This window comes from Loxodonta africana, chromosome Y, assembly GCF_030014295.1.
Source record: "Loxodonta africana isolate mLoxAfr1 chromosome Y, mLoxAfr1.hap2, whole genome shotgun sequence".
In the NCBI taxonomy this organism is placed as follows: domain Eukaryota; kingdom Metazoa; phylum Chordata; class Mammalia; order Proboscidea; family Elephantidae; genus Loxodonta; species Loxodonta africana.
Genome location: NC_087370.1, coordinates 13087993 through 13107854, shown reverse-complemented (window position 1 = coordinate 13107854; position 19862 = coordinate 13087993). Strand labels below are relative to the sequence as shown.

The 19862-nt window shown below is 34.5% G+C and overlaps 1 protein-coding gene across 2 annotated transcripts in view; it reads left to right on the top strand.

The window, feature by feature from the left end:
• LOC135227249 (lysine-specific demethylase 6A-like) overlaps positions 1–19862 on the top strand; it is a 214575-nt gene that overhangs the window by 84132 nt on the left and 110581 nt on the right. For both annotated transcript variants that reach the window (XM_064278892.1, XM_064278893.1), the window contains exon 9: positions 18358–18451. In XM_064278892.1, coding sequence (XP_064134962.1) covers positions 18358–18451 — 94 coding nt within the window. The remainder of the gene's footprint in view (positions 1–18357; positions 18452–19862) is intronic.

The window sequence follows — 19862 nt, the reverse complement described above, 5'->3', positions numbered from 1 at the left end:
TCTCTTCCTCGTAGAATGACCTATTTGTCATTATGAAGTGTCTTTTTCTTTTTCAGTGCTTATTGTCTTAAAGCTTACCTTATATATGTAAGTCATTTTTTAAAAAGGGTTTTAATGGCCTTCATTAGCCATCATTTTGCTTTCAGTGTTTCTGTATTACAATATTTAAGGTATGTGCTTTATGAACAGCATATTGTTTGTATATTTGCTTTTTTTTTTTTTTTTAAATCGAACCATTTCTGAGGAGCCCTTGGGGTGCAAATGATTAAGCTCCATCCTGCTAACCAAAAGATTGGCAGTTCATACCCAGCTCTTTTGTGGGAAAATATCCTGGCAATCTGCTGTGTAAAAATTATGGCCAAGATAACCCTGTAGGGCAGTTCTACTCTGTAACATGAGGTTGCTGTGAGACGAAAACGACTTGCTGGCACCCAACAACAACATCTGTGAGCTCTAATTGGACTACATATAGTTCCTTTATATATTAATGAAATAATTGATATATTTGGTTCAAACCTCTCATATTATTTTTTCTTTTTAGAAATATTCTGTTTATTAATTACCTTGTTCATTTAAACTTTTTTTTTTTACTTTTAGTGATAACCCTAGAGATTTTAATATGAATTTAAGGCATACTAAAAAAAACTTTTACAAATTAGTATTCTTAACCCTTGCCTGACGATGCAAACAGATAATTTCAGTTCCATTTGTATCGTTTCTCCTTTTGTGCTGATGTTGTATTTTTTATCCTGTGTACATAAACACCACAGGACATAATTTAAACGCTGTTTTAATCCATATTTATTTTTTCCATTGCTCTGCGTTTCTTCCTACATTTTTGTCTTTCCATCTGCGCTAATTTTAGTTTTGTATGAGGAATTGCCTTTATTATTTGCTGTGTTGGTTTTTCTCTTCCTCAGCATCTATCCTTGGCATGTGCAGAGAGCCTCGATTCTCAGCATTCTACCCTCTACCCAAAATCAGAAAATGTCTTCATGAAAGCAGGTACAGAAGTTAGCTACTTCTTCAAAGTTTTTTCCACCTGGGAATCTTACTCTTTTTTTGTTGATGTTCTCAGTGTCTTTATGCTGTCTTCAAAATGATAATATCTGAAATTTTTTCAGTTGTAGTGCTTGATTTGAGCATAGGTGTTTCCCTGCCAGCTCTATCCTATTCTGAATTGTATGGTATTTTACATTTTTTTGGACAACTATGTTCAGGGGAAGTGGCAATCTTTTTATTACCACACTTGGATATTTGTGTTCCATTGTCTTCGTATTTTCATTGTTTTTTGATGAGAAATCTCCTCATGATCTCATTGTTAATCCTTGGAAGGTTATATATACCTCTTTCTGGGTTGTTTTTTTTTCTTTTTCCTGATTGTTTTTTTACGAATTTTTTATCTTTGGTATTATAAAATTTTGCTGTTGATCCTAATTCTTCATGGTTTTCTGTTAGTAGTTTTTAGTATTCTTTTAAATCTGTGCCTTGATATTCTTCAGCATTTTTCAGGGAGATTTTTCTTCAAAAACTGCTTTTACCGACCTGTCCTCATATTTTGGCCCATCAAGTGTATGCTTGGTGTATAGCTTTTTACTATGTCTTCTATGATTTTCCTTTGTTTTCCAACTTCTTGCCTCATCTCTTTTCTTCTGTTTATTTTCCAGGTAACACTAACCTCTCTACCTGTATCTTTTCTGCAACTAAGTTACTTTTTGAGTTCAGAATCCCATTTTTTTCCCTAAAATTTCTGATAGATTTTTTTCATAGTTTCCAATTCTTTGCTGCAATTATTCATCATTTATTTTCTTGGACATATTGATCGTAGTTATTTGAAAGTCACCGTTTGATGATTAATTTCTGAATCTTAAGTGTCTGTTTTTACTGTTTTTTTTTTTCTTGATTTTCATTTATGTCTTGTCAATTTGCATGACTGGAAATTCTTTACTGAATGCCAGACATCGTGCTTGAAAACTCAATTGAAATCATTTGAGCACTTGTGCTTCTTCCAGAGAAAATGTACTTTTTTCTTCTCCCTAGCAAATATTTTGGATTGGAGACAAATTGTTGTTATGGAGGAGTTAAATTTGGTTTTAAATTGGTCTTCATTTGTCATAAAGGCTGGTATGATTCCAGTTCACCATTTTTTCAAGAGTGTGTCCTTTGGAAATTTTATCCTGCACCCCTGGAATGTTTTTTAAGTGGTTTTTTTCCATGAGGATATCTGAACTCCAAATTTTGTACTTGCCCAGTGTCATAAAGGAGAAATGATTTATATACATACCTAGTAGTTTTTAGGCCATACAGAAACAAAAGTAAAGATAAAAAGACCTAATGTTAAGTACCTCATTTTATTATAGGAAAAGAGACAATAATCAAGTAATGTGATGGGTATAATGCAGAAAATTTTAAAAAGTCCGCCAGATTAAGGTATTTCCTGGAAAATAGTGGAAATGACTCCAATGTCTATCACTATGGAGAAGCTAAATGAAATATGGTTTATTTTGTCCTATTCAATACCATTCACGTGTTGAAAGGAAGGAAGAATATTTATATCTATATACTCTTATGGAAGAATCTCCATGGTATATATATCGTTAAATGTAATTTGCAAGGTAAAACAAAGTGTGTAGTATACTGTCATTTATTTGGGACTTTATTTGCTTTTATATTGAAAACCATTAAAGGGTAAAGCATAGAGCTTAAAAAAGTGATTATTCATAGACGATGGTAGCATTATTAAGTGGACAAGAATAGAGGCTAGTCCTTATGGCCATCATCATCAAAAACGGTAGATAGAATAATAAAGTTCCTAAAAATAGTAAAATAAAAAAGTGTACTGAATTATGCTTTGATTTGGTGAAATAACTACAAAGAAAGAAATTATTCGAAATAGCTTTACAACACAAGAAGTTGACTGCACCTTCCCGATGAGTTATACTCTAAGGATGAGGAAGAATCACATTGTTTCTAGTACTCATTTTGTTAGTAGTAATATTTTCATTGCTACTCTAAAATGTCTGTGCGTGTGTATGGGCGTTGAGTCATGCCAGAGGTATTAGCTTTGATGTGGTAGAGATTTGAAACTTTGAAGGACAGTTAAGTGTATAAAGTTGGTGACACCAGCCCTTTATCTTTTTGGTTAAATTTATTCTGTTATATCCTATTACTCTTTACATTTGTAACTGGTTATTGGCTTTGTAGACAAAATTATTGATGTTTTATCTCAAAATAATGATAATTTTTATTAAACATTTTACCGTATCTTGAAGAAAATAATGTGCGCATTCTTTTTAGTTTCCCATCTGCTCCCTTTACATATTTTTGTAGGCACCACTTGGGGGAGGGAATGGTTGGCAAACATACGTAGAAGGCGTGTTATTTGAGTAAAAATGTGGTATAGTAATTGACATGCATTTCCTTATTAAGGAAAAGTTTGTTTTTGGGATGCATCTGTACGTGCATGTACATGTGTGTCTGTATATATGTATTATACGTACATATGTACATAGTGTTGGCCTTCCTATTTGTGGGTTGTGCAGCCTTGTATTCAAGCACCCATGGTCTGAAAGTATTGGGAAGAAAAAAGAAAGTTCCAGAAAGCAAAACTTGAATTTGCTGCGCATTGAATACTATAGTGAACCCAGACAGAGGAAGTGATGCGTAGGCATCCCCTGGTATACCTCCTGCCATATCAAAGATTCTTGGTCTTTCACCAGCAGTTGTTGTTTGAACATTGTTTGTCTCTTGTCTGTATTTCCTAAGCAATACAGCGCTGTATAAAACTATTTACCTAGCAGTTATGTTGTATTAAGTATTATAAATCATCTAGCGATGATTTCATCTATGCCGGAGGATATGTGTAGGTTATACGCAAATACTGTACCATTTTATTTAAAAGGACTTGAGTATTTGTGAGTTTTGTTACATGTGGCAGCCCTGGAACCAATCCCCCATGGATATCGAGGGAGGACTAATATACATGCATACGTACATGCGTGCATATGTGTATACATGCATGTACACAACATATAAAGACATTTGTCAGTTTAGCCATTAATCCAGTGACATTAATTCCATTTGCCATGTTTTGCAGCTATCACCGCTGTTTGTTTCCAGATTTTTCAATACTCTTAACAGAAACGTAGTGCCCTTTAAGCAATATTGCTTTATATCCTCTCACCTGCCCATTTTAACTTCTAATAAGCTTTGATCTCTATGCATTTGTCTTTTCTAGAGTCTCATATGAGTGGAGTCAAATAAGCATCCAACTTATTTCACTCAGCTAGTGTTTTGAAGGTTCACTCATGTTGTGGCATGTGTCAGAACTTAATTTCTGTTTATTGTTGATGGAAAAGTGGGTTGTTTCTACCTTTTGGCCATTGTGAATAATGCTGCAGCAAACATTAGTGTAAAAGATCTGCTTGAGTCCCTACTTTCAAGTCTTTTGGGTATAAACCTAGGAGTGGAATTGCTGGTCATATGGTAGTTCTACATTTTAAGTTTTTGAGGAACCAGTAGACTGATTTCCATAGCAGTGTCACTGTTTTACAGTCCCACCAGCACTACCCAAGAGTTTCAGTTTTTCTACATCTTCCCCAACTCTTTATCTTTTTCTCTCTTTATAATTTTCAGGCTCCAGTGGTCGTAAAGTGTATCTTAACTATGGTTTAGATTCGTGTTCTCCTAATTAATGATTGATGAGGTTTAACATCTTTTATTTATTGGTGGTTTGTATATCTTTTTTGGTGATATGTCTGTTGAAGTTCTTTGCACATTTTTGAGTTGTTGGCCTTTTTTATTAAGTTATAGTAGTTAATTACCAGACTTTATTCAAGAAGCGGAAAATTTGAATGGATGGTTTACCTTTCTAATCTCATTCACGGAAATATTAGTGTTTTATAATAAAAAACAAAAGCACATAGATCAGTGATTTGATAGCTTGGTTCTAACTAGCCTATAAGGTATACAGACTAAGAAACTTTTAAAATTCATTTTGTTACTACTTGAATAAACCAAAAAAACCAAACCCACCGCCGTCGAGTCGATTCTGACTCATTGCAACTTTATATGGGTTATCTAAAATGACAGGGCGTTAAAACATATAGGTGAATTCTCTGTTTTCTCCCTTTCCCTAGGTACTGTTCCCCTCCCTGTCAGCTACCAGTGTTACTGAAGTTGGAGTATTCTTCCAAAGAAACTTTCTAAATACATACGAAAATTCACCAGTGTGTTTATACACATATTTGTTTTCTTTATTTCCTTCCAATTATAGTGCCTTATGCATGTTCTCTTCTGACTTTCCTTTAGCTTTTTGTTGGCTTAAGTTAATAGTATATCTTGGAAGCTGTTTTATTTCAGTACATCTGGAACTGTGTTGTTGTATTCCCTGGTATAATATGTGTTACAAAATTTAACAAGTTTCCTGCTGCAGATAGTTATAAACAGTTACTATGAATAATCCTATATTAGGCCATTTTCAACTTGAGTGGAATTACTTTCTCACATCAAACCTTTTACCTTTTAGAATGAAGTTTAGTATCGAATTTATTAGTCAAGTTTCATGTATATAGACAAATTGTAAACCAGATCCACTTTCTGTCTAAATTATTATAAATACTTAACTCAAGGATGATTCAACATAAGGAAATTATAAGAACTTTTTAAAAATTTGGAAGGAAATAATGTAAAGGCAGAAATAGTGATAAAAAATTGGGAAAAAAGTATGTCATAAGAAATCTTTGTTTTCTGAAATAAAATACATAGAACATTAAATCCCTTGATCAAGAAGAAAAGGGAGCATGGAAGTATAAAAAAACAAAACTATAAAAAATAAGCACTTTCAAAGGAGACATAATCATTAATGAACGAAATTTAAAAACTCGTAAGAGTCTGCTTTGCAGATAATATAAATTTAAATCCTTGATGGATTGGACAGTTTCCTACAAAAATATGTATTACCAAAATTGAACTATTAGGGATAGAAAGCTTAAGTGTATCAGTTTCTATAAAATACATTGAGATAGCTATAAAGGAACAAACTTGAAAAACTATCAAGTCTAAATAGTTTCACAGGGTAAGCCTATGAAACTTTCTAAGACCAGATATTCTCATTTCTCTGTAATTTTTGAAAGAATTAGAAGTAAAAAATGTCAGTATTTTGGGGAAGCAGATATAACATTGATTCCTAAGTCTCAAAAAGGCAACACTCTGCTGCCCCTAGAAAAAGAAGAAAATAAAACTACAGATGAATATCCATTGTGTATTTGCTATGTAAAACATTAGTACAGGGAATTTGGCGCTATGTTAAGAAAATAATAAGTGTACTCAATTAAATTTATCTCAGAAATGACTGTTGGTTCAATATTTTGAATTCCACTGATACTGTATACGATGTTAATGTATCAAAGGAAAAAAATTATATCATTATTACCATGGATGCTGAACAAACCTTCAGCAAATTTAAAACCCACACTTTAAAAACAAAAGAACTCGAGAATATAAATTAAGGATGTTTTGCAGATTAGACCATGGCGATTTGTAGGGTTTTATTGGCCAATATTTGCAGGTACAGCACCAGGCTTTTCTTCCTACTCTGTCTCACTCTGGAAACTTTGCTAAAACCTGTTCAGCATAATAACAACATGAAGACTCCATTGACATATGGGTGGTTGTTGCAAATGAGGTGCATTGGCTGGAAATCAAACTGGTCTCCCACATGGAAGACAAGAATTCTACCACTGAATCACCACTGCCCTCAAAGCAGTTGCCGTTGAGTTGAACTGTGTGCCATAGGATTTTTGGTGGCTGATTTTTTTCACCCAGCCTTTCTACCAGCGTGCCTCTGGGTGGAGTCAAACTTCCAGTCTTTTGGTTAGCAGCTGAGTGTATTAACTGTCTATACCACTCAGGGATTGGAAATCAATTAGAGACACACATTGACATGCAGAACAGTAACCTTTATATACATAAGTAGCCTATTAGAGGACATAACAATAAAGAAAAAAATTATAATAGAAACAAAAAATACTAACACACTGCTGTTGAGCCTATTCCAACTCATAGCGACCCTATAGGACAGTATAGAACTGCCCCATAGAGTTTCTAAGGAGCACCTGGCTGATATGAACTGCCGACCTTTTGGTTAGCAGCCACTACGCCACCAGGGTTTCCAAAAAATATTAAATAATTAGAAATAAACCTAATAAGAACTGTGTAAAACTTATAAAAGGAAATTAAAACAGTATTCTTGAGAGGCAAAAAAAAAAAAAAAGGCTTAAAATGAAAGACAGCATTCTGAGGGCATATCAGTTCATTCAGTATTACTTTATAAAATTAGTGCAACTCAAGTAAAGTAACATCAAGGGTTTTTGTTATTAATGGAGATTGGTAAGTTCATAGCAAAACTTATACTGAAAAGAACATATGCCAGAGAGCCCTCATCCGTAAAGAAAAGGAGGGACAACAGAAAGGACTAGCCTTTTCAGATATTAAATTACATCCGTTACATTATATTATGCAGTTTAAGATTTGAACTGTTTGGTACTGGTGTATGAGTAGACAAATACATCAGTGTAATAGACCAGAAAGCCTGGAAATAGACCTAAGATTATATGGAAATCTGTCATACAAAAATGATAGTACTGGGCAAAGATGGACATTCTAACAAGTGATGTGGCATGATACTGGAAAAAACTATGAAGCTGTTTAGAACAATAAGATTATATCTTTATCTTACCTATATATAAAACTAAAGTACAAATGCCTCAGTAATCTGTTTGGAAAAAAGGAAACCATGTTAGATATTGACAGAAAATGTTGGCGAATTCTTCTTTGGATAAGACTAATACCTAATTATGATTCAAAATCCATAGTTAATAAAAGATTGATAAATTTGGCTATGTAAAGATTAAAAATATGTATTCTAAAACCTCCCCCCAAAAAACACAGATGCTATTTGACAAATGGCATCCCAAAACTGGTGGAAGATACTCATATTTTATATGAGAGACAAAGAGTTACTGTCTATGATAAATATGAATACTTAAAAATGGAGGGACAAAAGACCAAAATCTTGAAACAAAAGTGAGTTAAAAGACAAGAGACAAATTAGCATACTTTCAAAGAGGAACCAGGCTAAAAATTGTAGCAGACTTCTTGTCAGAAACCATGCAAGCAATAAGAAAGTGTTGGGGAAAAAAGAAAATAAATTGTCACCCTAAAACTTTATGTTCAGTGTAATTATCCTCTCAGAGAAGAATTTTAAAAATTTTTATTTCTATATGTTATGACTTGAATTGTGTTCCTCCTCCAATCTGTGTTGTAAATTCTAATCCTTATATGTGTAGAAGAGCACTGGTGGCTCAGTGGTTAAGAGTTCAGCCACTAGCCAAAAAGGTTGGCAGCTCAAATCCACCAGGTGCTCCTTGGAAACCCTATGGGGCAGTTCTGCTCTGTCCTGTACGTTCCCTAATGAGTTGGAATCAACTCGGTGGCAACAGGTTTAGACTTTGGTTTTTTGGTTATACATGTGGATATGAGCACATCTGGGAATAGGGTTTCACTGTTATGTTTATGACATTAATATCAGTGTTGTAGGGTGTGTTTTAAACCAATTATCTTTGAGATATAAAAGGAGCAGTTTAGGCACTGAAGTAAGCAAGTACAAATGGAGGGGAATATATAAGTCACCTAAAAGTCCCTAAGGAACTAAGGAACAGAAGTGGAAAAGAGACAAGGACCTTCTGCCAGAGCCAACAGAAAAAGTGTCCTGAATTTGGATTTCTAGCCTCCAAAACTGTCAGAAATTTCTGCCTGTTAAAACCAGCCACTGTGGCACTTCTATTACAGGAGCACTATGCTACCTCCTTTAGAAGATTCCCTCAAGTGTGAGAAAAATATCTGAAAATTTTCAGTTTGGTTTACAAATCAATTTCAGAAAAAATGCAGCCAGAATGCTCCTTAGAAGTGAGGAAAGAGAGACTTCCTCAGACTTACCCAGGACACATTATCAGGAAAGATCATTCATTAGAAAAGGATATCATGTTTGGTAATGGGAAGGTCAGAAATCTCCTTAGATGGGTAGACACAATACTAAAGACACTGGACTCATACCAATTGCAGATAAATACATGTGTACACAGGTAGGTATGTATACCTATATATCTGAACTCTGTTTCTACTGAGTGGGCCTAGAAGCTCTGACATTCCAGTAGCAACTCAGCAACTAGATCTTGGTTTCTAATACCATTCTAAAATAGAGCCCAGTTGGAAAAACGACTGTTTTTAGGACTGGAACAGGGAATATACAAAATAAACATAGAGCATCAAGTAGTGCCAGAAAGTAAGGAAGTGTTCAAAAAGTAAAATGATAGGAATGTATCAGTGGAACACACTATACAATTGTAAAGACCCCCAATGGCCAAACCCAATAGAATTTGAGCACCCGCTTCAAAGGAAAAAAGTCAGATTATAACCCCAAGCAGAAACTAAATATACATGGTTACATACTAATATAAATAAATGGTTAAATAAATGAGATGAACAGAAAAATCTGGACAGAAAAAATTCCAGATTATCTATGTAACATTCTTCTCTCAGATTACAGACCTCACTTAGTGACTTATTTCCAAAGACTACAGTATCTTAAGGGGGCGCCTATCTTTACAGTGGAGAAACCTGGCAAACACTGCCTCAGTGGGTTGATCAAGGTTTACTTTAAGGGGAATTAGGTAAAGACTATGTAAAACTTTCTGTATTTGAATTTTTTTTTTTTGCTAAATATAAAGCTATTCTAAATTTAAGTACTTTTTTAGAAAATTAAATCACAAAAATTTGCTTTATATTAAAATAATATGTCATTGTCCGTTTCTCAGCATATTTATTTTTATGAGCCAGTATATTTGAACATCTTTTCCAGTTTTTAAATTTAGTTCTGCAATGTGAGTCTTAATATATTTGCAATTTTCAGTTACCTTTTTCTTACCATGTTCATGCATCTCTCATTGTATGACATCTAATCTTCCCTGTTTTTTTCCCTTTGAATAAATAACATTTTTAGTAAAATATGTATTTATTTATATATATTCAGTAAACTTTTTTAGGATAAATTCTTGATAATGGGCCATCTCAGTCATTGGATATGCAATTTGACCTGCATAACTTTCTCTTAAGACTTTTTTAATGAAACAGTGTTTTTCATCTCTCATTTCATTTTTAAGAAGTTATGTATTTTAAAATGGGCACGGCTTTGAGCATATGTGAAGGTCGAATGTTTAAAAATTTCTTGATCAGTTTTACTTTCTCCTTTTCCATAAGTGGATTTAAATTACTTCACATTACACTTATACTGCTTGCTTTGTGTGTGTGTGTGTTTATATAAATTTTTATATAAAATTATTAACCGCCTGTGATTTGGGTGAATATTTGTTTTGACTTTTTCTGGGTTTTTTTTAGTAGTATTTTTAATGGATAAATTATGGGATTTAAAAATAAAATACAGAACACTAAAAACAAAAAGCCTCGTTCTTTTGTCTATACTTAAAATTCCCAGCCCCCTCCCTTAACACATTTATATATTAATACCCTCTAAAAATTCTAAGCATTTATAACTTAATGCAGGTGTTGAATAAAGAACAATGCACTCATATATTTAAAATTTTATAGGTAACGGTAAAACTGTGTCAATTCTGCAGTACGTTGTGGTGCAGATAGTTAATTCGATTGGCTTCTAACTGAAAGGTAGGGGATTAGAATCCACCTGGAGTGCCTCAGAAGGTCTGGGGTATCTAATTCTAAAGATCAGCCACTGAAAACCCTGTAATGCACAATTCTCTAACATATGTAGGGTAACCATGAGTCTGGGTTGACTTGACAGCAAGTGGGTTATACCAGCTTTACGTTTTGGCTTTTATTATCTTTTGTTAATTGTTTGCTTTTATTATCTTTTATCAATTTAATTGCAGTTTTAGTTAAAAAATCTTGATTATTTTTCTTCACAATTTCTCCTTTTATTTTTACAGTAGTCTTCACTTGAGAAATTCTCATCAGTTTTATTTATTAATTTAAAAATACATGTAAATTTTATGTGGCGTTTCATGATGAGTTTTTTCTTCCACTTTTATTGTCAGTTTTCATGGATTTTGTGTGTGTGTGTGTGTGTGTGTGTGTCTTTGGAAAGTTTGTATCCTTCTGTATTTGGGGTGAGTGGTCTATGTGGATACTCTGTGTTTGGAGTTGTATCTGTGTGTGGGTGGTGAGGAGTGGAGTTGACTGTCTCTCCAGTTCTTTCATTGTCTGACTCGGTCAGTCTTCACCTTTTTTTTTCCTCTATATTTATACAACATTGAGTTAATCATTTTGCTCAGCCTATATAAAACAAGTTATTACGAGTCTTTGAAATGAAACTTTGTCTCCCTTTTTGCTTTGTCTACCGTGTTCTCTTATTCTATATCCTTGAATGTCTATTAAAAAAAAAAATTACTGTATGTGTTTTTAATTTATGAAAGTTGCATTGTCTTATATCTCATTCCATATTAGTTTTTTCCATTCATAATATTTTCGTACTTTGATCTTGCGCCAGCTTTGGTCAGTTGTATTTTCCAAGAAATTGTCCATTTCATCTTAAATTGTTGAATGGCATTTTGTTCACACTATTCCTTACTGTGATTTTAATAACTTTTAAGATCTGTGTTGATACCCATTATTTCATTTTTAGATACTGGTAACTTGTGTTTTTTCCTTCTCTTAACGGCCTACCTATAGGTGTTTTAAGTTTTATTGATTGGTTAAAAGAATCAATTTTTGGCTTTGCTAATTTTTCTCTGTTGTTTGTATGCAGGTCTGTTCTTAATTATTCTACTTTGAAGGTGTTTACTTTGCCCTTTATTCTAATTCTTTAGGTTACTTACTTTTTAACATTCTTTTGTGTAATAAAAACATTTAAAGTAATAAAGTTTTTTTAAAGCAGTGCTTTAATCTACAAAATTTTGGTAAGTTGCATTTTTATTATGTAGTTTGAAATACTTTCTAATTTCCCTGGTGATCTTTTTTCTTTGAGTCTTGGATCTTTCAAAAGTATGTTGTTAATTTTCACTTTTTAGTCATCTTTTTGTTACTTAGTTGTGGTTAGAAAACATAGTGCATGAAATTTCAATGCATATTCATTATTCACTTATTGAGCCATAAGACCTACCTTATGACCTTTCTTCAATTACTAGGCAGTATGGCAGTATTCACTGTCAACCCCAGTTTTGTCAGATGAGAGGAAGGTACAGGCCACCCCATCAGGCCCTTGGGAATTCTGGTATACAGGTTTAGGGGTATGGTTACAGTTTCTTAGGGATCAGTCCTGCTTCTGGCACTCAAATCTGTATCCCTGGTCCTGGGACCACAGCATCTGGAAGAAAACACTTTGAGGTGATGAGATGAAGAATTGTATAGTAGTACCAGTGTCATCCTCTACTCTCTCTTTCTAACATTATTCAGAAAAGCATAGGAACTTGTCTAATGATGATCCTCCCATTACACCTTTCATGTTGAATGTGAGCACACATGCCTTTATCTCCCCGTTTTACATAACAGATACTTTAATTGCCCATTCCAATTCTCTGTCAAACCATTACTCTGTGGGTGGTATGCAGTATGGTATGTCTATTTAATAGGATGTTTCTTGGCTCATTTCCACACCCTGTAGGCTGTAAAGTGTGTTCCATGTTCTGAAGAAATATAACTCAGTGGCCAAAATCGGTACAGTATCTTTTGTTTCAATTCCTTAATGGTGTTTTTGATTTTTGCATATCAGACAGATACCTGACAGGTATCTGTCATGGGATATGCAGAGCCCAGTCTAGAGTAAGTATCTATTCCTGTGAGGACCCCTATGTAGTAGCCACCTGGTGCCAGTATCATCATTGGTGCAGTGCAGTCAGCTTAAGAGCTATGTGCAGGGCCTTCCCTTCAGGGAATTTGCCACATAATCATCTGTAAACCCTGTCTACCTTGATGGCAGACAGAGCAGTTCTTACTTGCATTTTGTGCCTCAGAGGGTGCAAGGGGGATGGGTCTGAATTTAGCCTTTCTCTGCATTGCTGCGGCACCCCCACATCTCATTTTTTAGTCCCAATTCGTCACCTCATCTGAGTGCACTAACAGACCACCTTGTTGACCCAGTCACCATCTGATCCAGGAAGGGGGTTCTTCTTTTGGGCTTTGGTATGTATGCCCTACTCTAATGCATTCTCTGAATTCCCAAATTGCATTCCATAGGCTCATGCCCTACACAGATTTCCACTTAATACCAGTTTTGAGTTGCCCATTTGCCTGATGATATAGCTAGGGCATTGACCACTGCCCAGTAATCATTGTCAGCTCAGCCTGTTTAGCTCATGTGTTTCTACGTTCTTCATTTAGGATCTTCCACCTGCTGGTCTTAATGCAGCAGGTTTCCACATTGTATGTTTTCCATGTACCCTCAAACTGCTATCATTGAACCAAGCAGCCCTCTGCTGGTCAGCAGAAAGTTGTTCATAGGGCACTATTCATGCAGCAATAGCCTCAGGCAGTTTTGCAATAGGACCTGTAGAAAAAGAGGTTACTACTTGTGGATATAGTGGGTGCTAAAGTACAACCTACTGGGCGGATGCAGGGAATCAAAAAACCAAATCCTGTGCCGTCAAGTCAGTTCCTACTCATAAGCTATTAGGGTCGTTGTGAGTCGGAATTGAATCCGGCACTGGGTTCGGTTTGGTCTTTTGGTTCCCTGTCTTCCCCCAGTAGCTTTTCCTTAAGTAAACCGTTTTTGGTAACCTGTCTAATTTGTTGGTTACAGCTGTTCGTAGTACAGGTATCCCCTGCTTTTTGCAAGTTCGTGTCACACAATTTCCCTTTTAATGAAGTCCTACGTTAGTAACGTGTTTTTGCCAATTAAAAGAAATCCTAACAAGATTTTTGCATTTATAAAAAAAAGGTGAAAAGTGGAAACAGTACTCAGTGTTTGTTTTGCAAAGAGTCTTTAAAGAGGCTGCATGCATCCTGAGCACCAAAAGTGGCGTCACCAGGCTCCTTTCTCAGAAACTGCGCTCAGCATCAAGCCGCCATAGCTTTGAACTGTGCCAATGAAACTACACTGTACATGCATTGCTTCTATTTTATATGTTATTGTGTTTTTAGGTGCTGTTGAGTTGATTCCAACTCCTGGTGACCCTGTGTACCGCAGAACGAAACACTGCCCGGTCCTGCACCATCCTTACAGTCATTTTTATGCTTGAGCCTATTGTTTCAGTCACTGTATCAGTCCATCCATTAAGGGTCTTCCTTTTTCCTCTGACCATGTACTTTACCAAGCATGACATCCTTCTCCAGGGACCGATCCCTGCTGACAACATGTCCAAAGTATGTAAGACACAGTCTTGCCATCCCTGTTTCTAAGGAGCATTCTGATAGTACTTCTTCCAAGACAAATGTGTCTGTTCTTTCGGCGGTCCATGGTGTATTCAATATTCTTCACCAATGTCACAATTCAGAAGTGTCACTCCTTCGGTCTTCCTTTTTTGTTGCTCAGCATTTGCGTGCATGTGAAATGTGACTGAAAATACCATGGCTTGGTTCTGGCGCACTTTAGCCTTTAAGGTGATATCTTTGCTTTTCAGTGCTTTGAAGAGGTCCTTCGCAGCAGATTTGCCCAATGCAATAAGTCATTTGATTTCTTGACTGCTCCTTCCATGGGTGTTGATTGTGGATCCAAGTAAAATGAAATCCTTGATAACTTCAGTCTCTTCCCTGTTTATCATGATGTTGCTCATTGGTCCAGTTGTGAGGATTTTTGTTTTCTTTATGTTGAGATGTAATCCATACAGAAGGCTGTGGTCTTTGATCTTCATTAGTAAATGCTTCAGGTCCTCTTCACCTTCAGCAAGCCAGGTTGTGTTATCTGCATAATGCAGGTTGTTAATGAGTCTTCCTCCAATCTTGATGCCCCGTTCTTCTTCATATAGTCCAGTTTCTCATGTTATTTGCTCAGCATACAGATAAAATAGGTATGGTGAAAGAATACAACCCTGACTCACACCTTTCCTGAATTTAAACCACTCAGTTTCCCCTTGTTCTGTTGGAACAGCTGCCTCTTGATCTATTTAAAGGTTCCTCATGAACACAATTAAGTGTTTGGGAATTCCTGTTCTTCAAAATATTATCCATAATTTGTTATGATCCACATAGTCCAATGCCTTTGCATAGTCAATAAAACACAGGTAAACATCTTTCTGGTATTCTCTGCTTTCAGCCAGGATCCATCTGACATCAGCAATGATATCCCTGGTTCCACGTCCTCTTCTGATTCTGGCTTGAGTTTCTGGCAGCTCCGTATCGATGTACTGCTGCTGGTTTTTCTTGGCATAGGCTCTACTTTATGTAGGCCGTGTATTTATCATATCATTCTTGCGTTTTACTTTGTGTTAATGTTATTTTAGGTTTTGTATGTTATACTTGATATGATTTGGTAGTTATTTCTGGGGAGGGGGAGGCGTCTAGGAGGGCCCAGAATTTTTTCTCATATGAAATAATTGTAATTTCTCCTTTGCTTCACACTTTCTGAGCTTTCAAAAGGTTTCATAGGAATGCTCTACTTTTGGATAGCAGGGGAAACATGTATTTCTTAAAAATTTCTGTCAAATTGGTTGTAATGTCCTCACTTCTGTTTATAATTTTGGATATCTGCAGCTCTCTCTCTCTCTGTTGTCAGTGTAGCCAAAGCTTTGTTGATTTTACTGATCTTGTCTTTTTTAATAAATAATTGATTTCATTGATTGTCTCTCTTTTTTTCTGTTCCCAACTTCAAAAATTCTGTTCACGTCTTTAATATTTCTTTTTTTAGGTGGCTGTAGGCATAGTTTGCTCTTTTACACCCTCTGGAGTTGGCTGTTGTGGTCAGTGGCTGAAATAGGCTGAATTCTCTCTTAGCCAAATTGCTTAGAGTCTGCCTTGTTTAAGCGTCCTTCGAGGGTCATCTAGAGCGTTGAACTTAGTATGTAAAATTTGGAACTCTCTTGTTTTTGCAACTTTATCTCCTTACCACACATCTACTTTAGAAGCTTTGAAGTCTGCCCTCTGAAGTGAGTCTTTTCCTCTCTCAGTGGAATTTTCTGTTTCTATCTGCATTCTTGCCACCAGGGTACCCACTGGAGCCTGCCCTCAGTTGATCAGCCAGAAATAAATGGAAAATTCATCCAGTTCAATTTCCTTCTTCCAAGTTTTGACTTTCCTCCAGTTTCTCCCTGATTTTGGTTTCTCTTTAGTGCCTTCCTGTGGTTTTTATTTTCTCCGCAGTTTAAAATAATCTCTGAAAATCTTTCTTCTCTGGCATTGTCAGAGGTATAGTTCCCACTCAGCGTTTTTTAAGATCTGTGGATTGCTTATTTTTTATACATTACTTGCTTCTATTCAAACCATCCCCCACATAATAAGTATCCATTCCTGTTCTGACAGATAACAGTTTTTCTCATGTTCCTGGTACTACAAACTACTAGCAAAAGTATCTACTTTGGGAGAGTTTCTCCAGTATATTGAAGGCTGTAGTTAACTGTATTAAAGATTATTTGCATACGTAATTTATCAAAGTAAATCCCCCAGGAGAACAAGAATGTTTTGTTTTTTTTTTTTCTGCATGCCCATAATACTTGGAATTGTCTAATTATTTATGTTTGCCAATCTGATGAGTGTAAAAGTATTTTGCTTAAACTAGTAATATTTTATTTTAGAGATGTTGGGCATCTATCTCACTAGCCTTTGATGTTTCTCCTTCTTTTTGTTAATACCTTGTATCTCTTGCCTATTTTCTGATTGAGTTTATTTTCTAGTTGGTTGGTTGTTGGTCCGTCATCAACTACCTGTTGACTTGGCCTATGGTAATCTCTATTTGACATGATTCTCAGTGTCAGTCATCTTTCTTTACTGTGGTTTCTTTCCAGTGTCAAGAAAATATTCTGAAACATTCTTTTTAGTTTTATATTAGGTTTTATGCTGTTTTCATATTATATATAATGAGAAGTAATTTTTCTCAAGAAAGTATCAGTTTTTAGAGCTTCAATGCCCTGCTTTTATTACTTGTTTTGGGGTATATTTTCAAATTTGTTAGAATGATTCCACCATGTAACTTCCTAAAATGTAAATCTGATCATTTTATGTCTGTACTTAAAATAGCACAGTGTTTAGGCAGGTTCTTGTGAAGTAGGCTTTGTTCAGTTGTTACACTAAAGATGTGCCTTTTCTTCCTCTGGAAAACAATATCCTGTTGTACAAAACATGTCAATGTATATTTCATTTACCTGTCTGAATACATCTGTACCCTACAATGTATATTTTATTTTTTTGTGTGAATACTTCTGTACCTTGCAATGTATATTTTACTTACCTGTCTGAATATTTCACTGCCCTGTAATTTGAGTAATGATTCCTGTTACGTATTACGTGCTCAACAAATCAATATCAACTACAGGAGCCGCATTGAAAAGCTTGATGCTTCCGCTTCAAAAATGTAAATTGGTTTTTCACCAAATTCACTTTTGAGGGGAAACTAATTTAGCTGTTTAAGTTTATTTAACAACTACTGATTATTGCTATGGACTTGGTAAGAAATTTCCCCTGTATTGCAAACTGTATTCATACAGCATCTTAGTTTTTTTTTTTTTTTTTTTTACCTATAGTCTCTTTATTTACCTCCTTTGATTATTAAAACAATGTTATAAGCATGAAAACCAGGCATCAGGTTTGTTACTGAAGTGGAATCATAGTTAGTTAAGGTGATTTGTCTGTATTTCACATGCAAGTGTTGTATTTCTACTCAACCTTGTTCAAGAAATACTTAAGATGGTTAGGCAGCTGTGATCTTGTAGTGATAGGAGTATAAGCCACTTCAAACACTTGTTTTGACCACTGTGTTTTAAAGATAATATTTTATTGGTTTTTTTTTTTTTTTTTTTTAGGATTTCCTTGTTTTGGGGAATTGCCTTAAACTTTATGACTTTGTTTTTTTTTTAATGTATTTTGAGGACACTTTGTTAGATCAAATGTTAATTTTATTAGCTGTTAGATATTCTGAAGTCTGGCCTACTCTTTAAAGAAATATGTAGTGATGCAGTTGGCAACTTCTATTTTGTAATATTTGAAACTTAAAAATATCACTGTTGTGTTAATTTTAGTATACTACCTAGTTCTTCAAATTTATATTCTTTTAACTTCTATTTAGTGTTCTTATTTGAAAAGTTAATTAAATCATAGCCATCAATGCCTTGTTAAAATTATATACTACTATTTAATAATTTTATTTTCTGCTAAATCTCTTCTTTTTCATTTGCTCTTTAGAGGAAGTATCATTCTGCCAAGGATGCCTATGAACAACTTTTACAGACAGAAAATCTTCCTATACAAGTAAAGGCAACTATATTACAACAGTTAGGTACATAAACATTTATTTATACGTTGTGTTTATTAGAAGAGGCTTTTCCTTTTGAGGAGTTATTTTTGCTCTTCTGCTTTTATAAATCAGTTTTCATTAGAAACCTGGGTTTTAGGATTAAATGTTCTTATTATTTTGAGATATATTTTAAATGAGATATATTTAAATGAATACATTTATTGCATTATAACTACTTCTGTGTTTCTTACATGTCAGAGGTGCCAAATCTGTGACTTAAGTAATATATGCCTTTACCTTCCCTTACCAGTATGACATAATTAATTGAGTTCATCAAACTATACTCCTTGTCAAGCACAGTTCTGTTCTGCAATCCATTTAAATGTAGTACTTCAATGCGAGAAATCCTTTTGAATTCTCAAATTTATCTCCTGATATTTGTCCATCAGAGTGGATCGAGTTTCCATGTGTTTTATCACTTCATGGAATTAATAAAATTAAGATCACTCATATAGATAATAAATGGCTAGTGAGATTGCTTTCCTAGTCTGTTCATAATATTAATTAATGGAAATATTTCACCTCAAAATTATAGAGCATCTAAAATTACACTTTCTCCAAGCTATGTATTTCCTCATGTTGAAAATGGGGGAATAACTTAATATTCTGAAGTAATATGGCATTATTACCCAGAAGACAGTGGGGATAGTCTCCAGTAGTTAGTTTTGTTGCTTAGCTATTGTATCTATATTTGGTATTTTTTCTACTAGAATTTTTTCTTTGAAGAGTGGTATTTGGTCTGAGCAAATAATTTGTTTCCTAATTTTAAACCATGTTTATGACACTTTGAATGTTTTCATAATGTGATTATTTCTAATTCCAAAAATACGTAAAAATATTTTGTCATTTTTCTAAATGATATTAATATATATCAAATGGTTTTTAGAGCTAAACATCACATACAACCTATGTGTTTAGATTTTTAAAAAATGTATTTCTTTACAGTTTTTCTTGAGTTACAGTTTCAGAAATTATGGGATATTAAACATTTTGTTTTAAAAGAGCCATGTATGTTATTGAAGGAACATACTTTCTTGAAGTAAAATTACTTCAAAAAAATTAAGCTTTTAGAAATGCTTATTAGGATGCAACATTTTTCTGTTAATTGTGACCTCAGAAAACAATGAAATCCGTGCCTTTAGAATAGATAGCTTGCTCATTTTTTAAATATTTGAATGTATACTATTTTTGGAAACCCTGGTGGCGTAGTGGTTAAGTACTGCAGCTGTCAACCAACAGATCAGCAGCTCAGATCCACCAGGTGCTCCTTGGAAGCTCTGGGGAAGTTCTACTCTGTCCTGTAGGGTCACTATGAGTCGGCATTGACTCGACGGCAGTGGGTGTTTTTAATATTATTTTTAAGATTTTTATATTGAGTTTTTATGAATTCTGA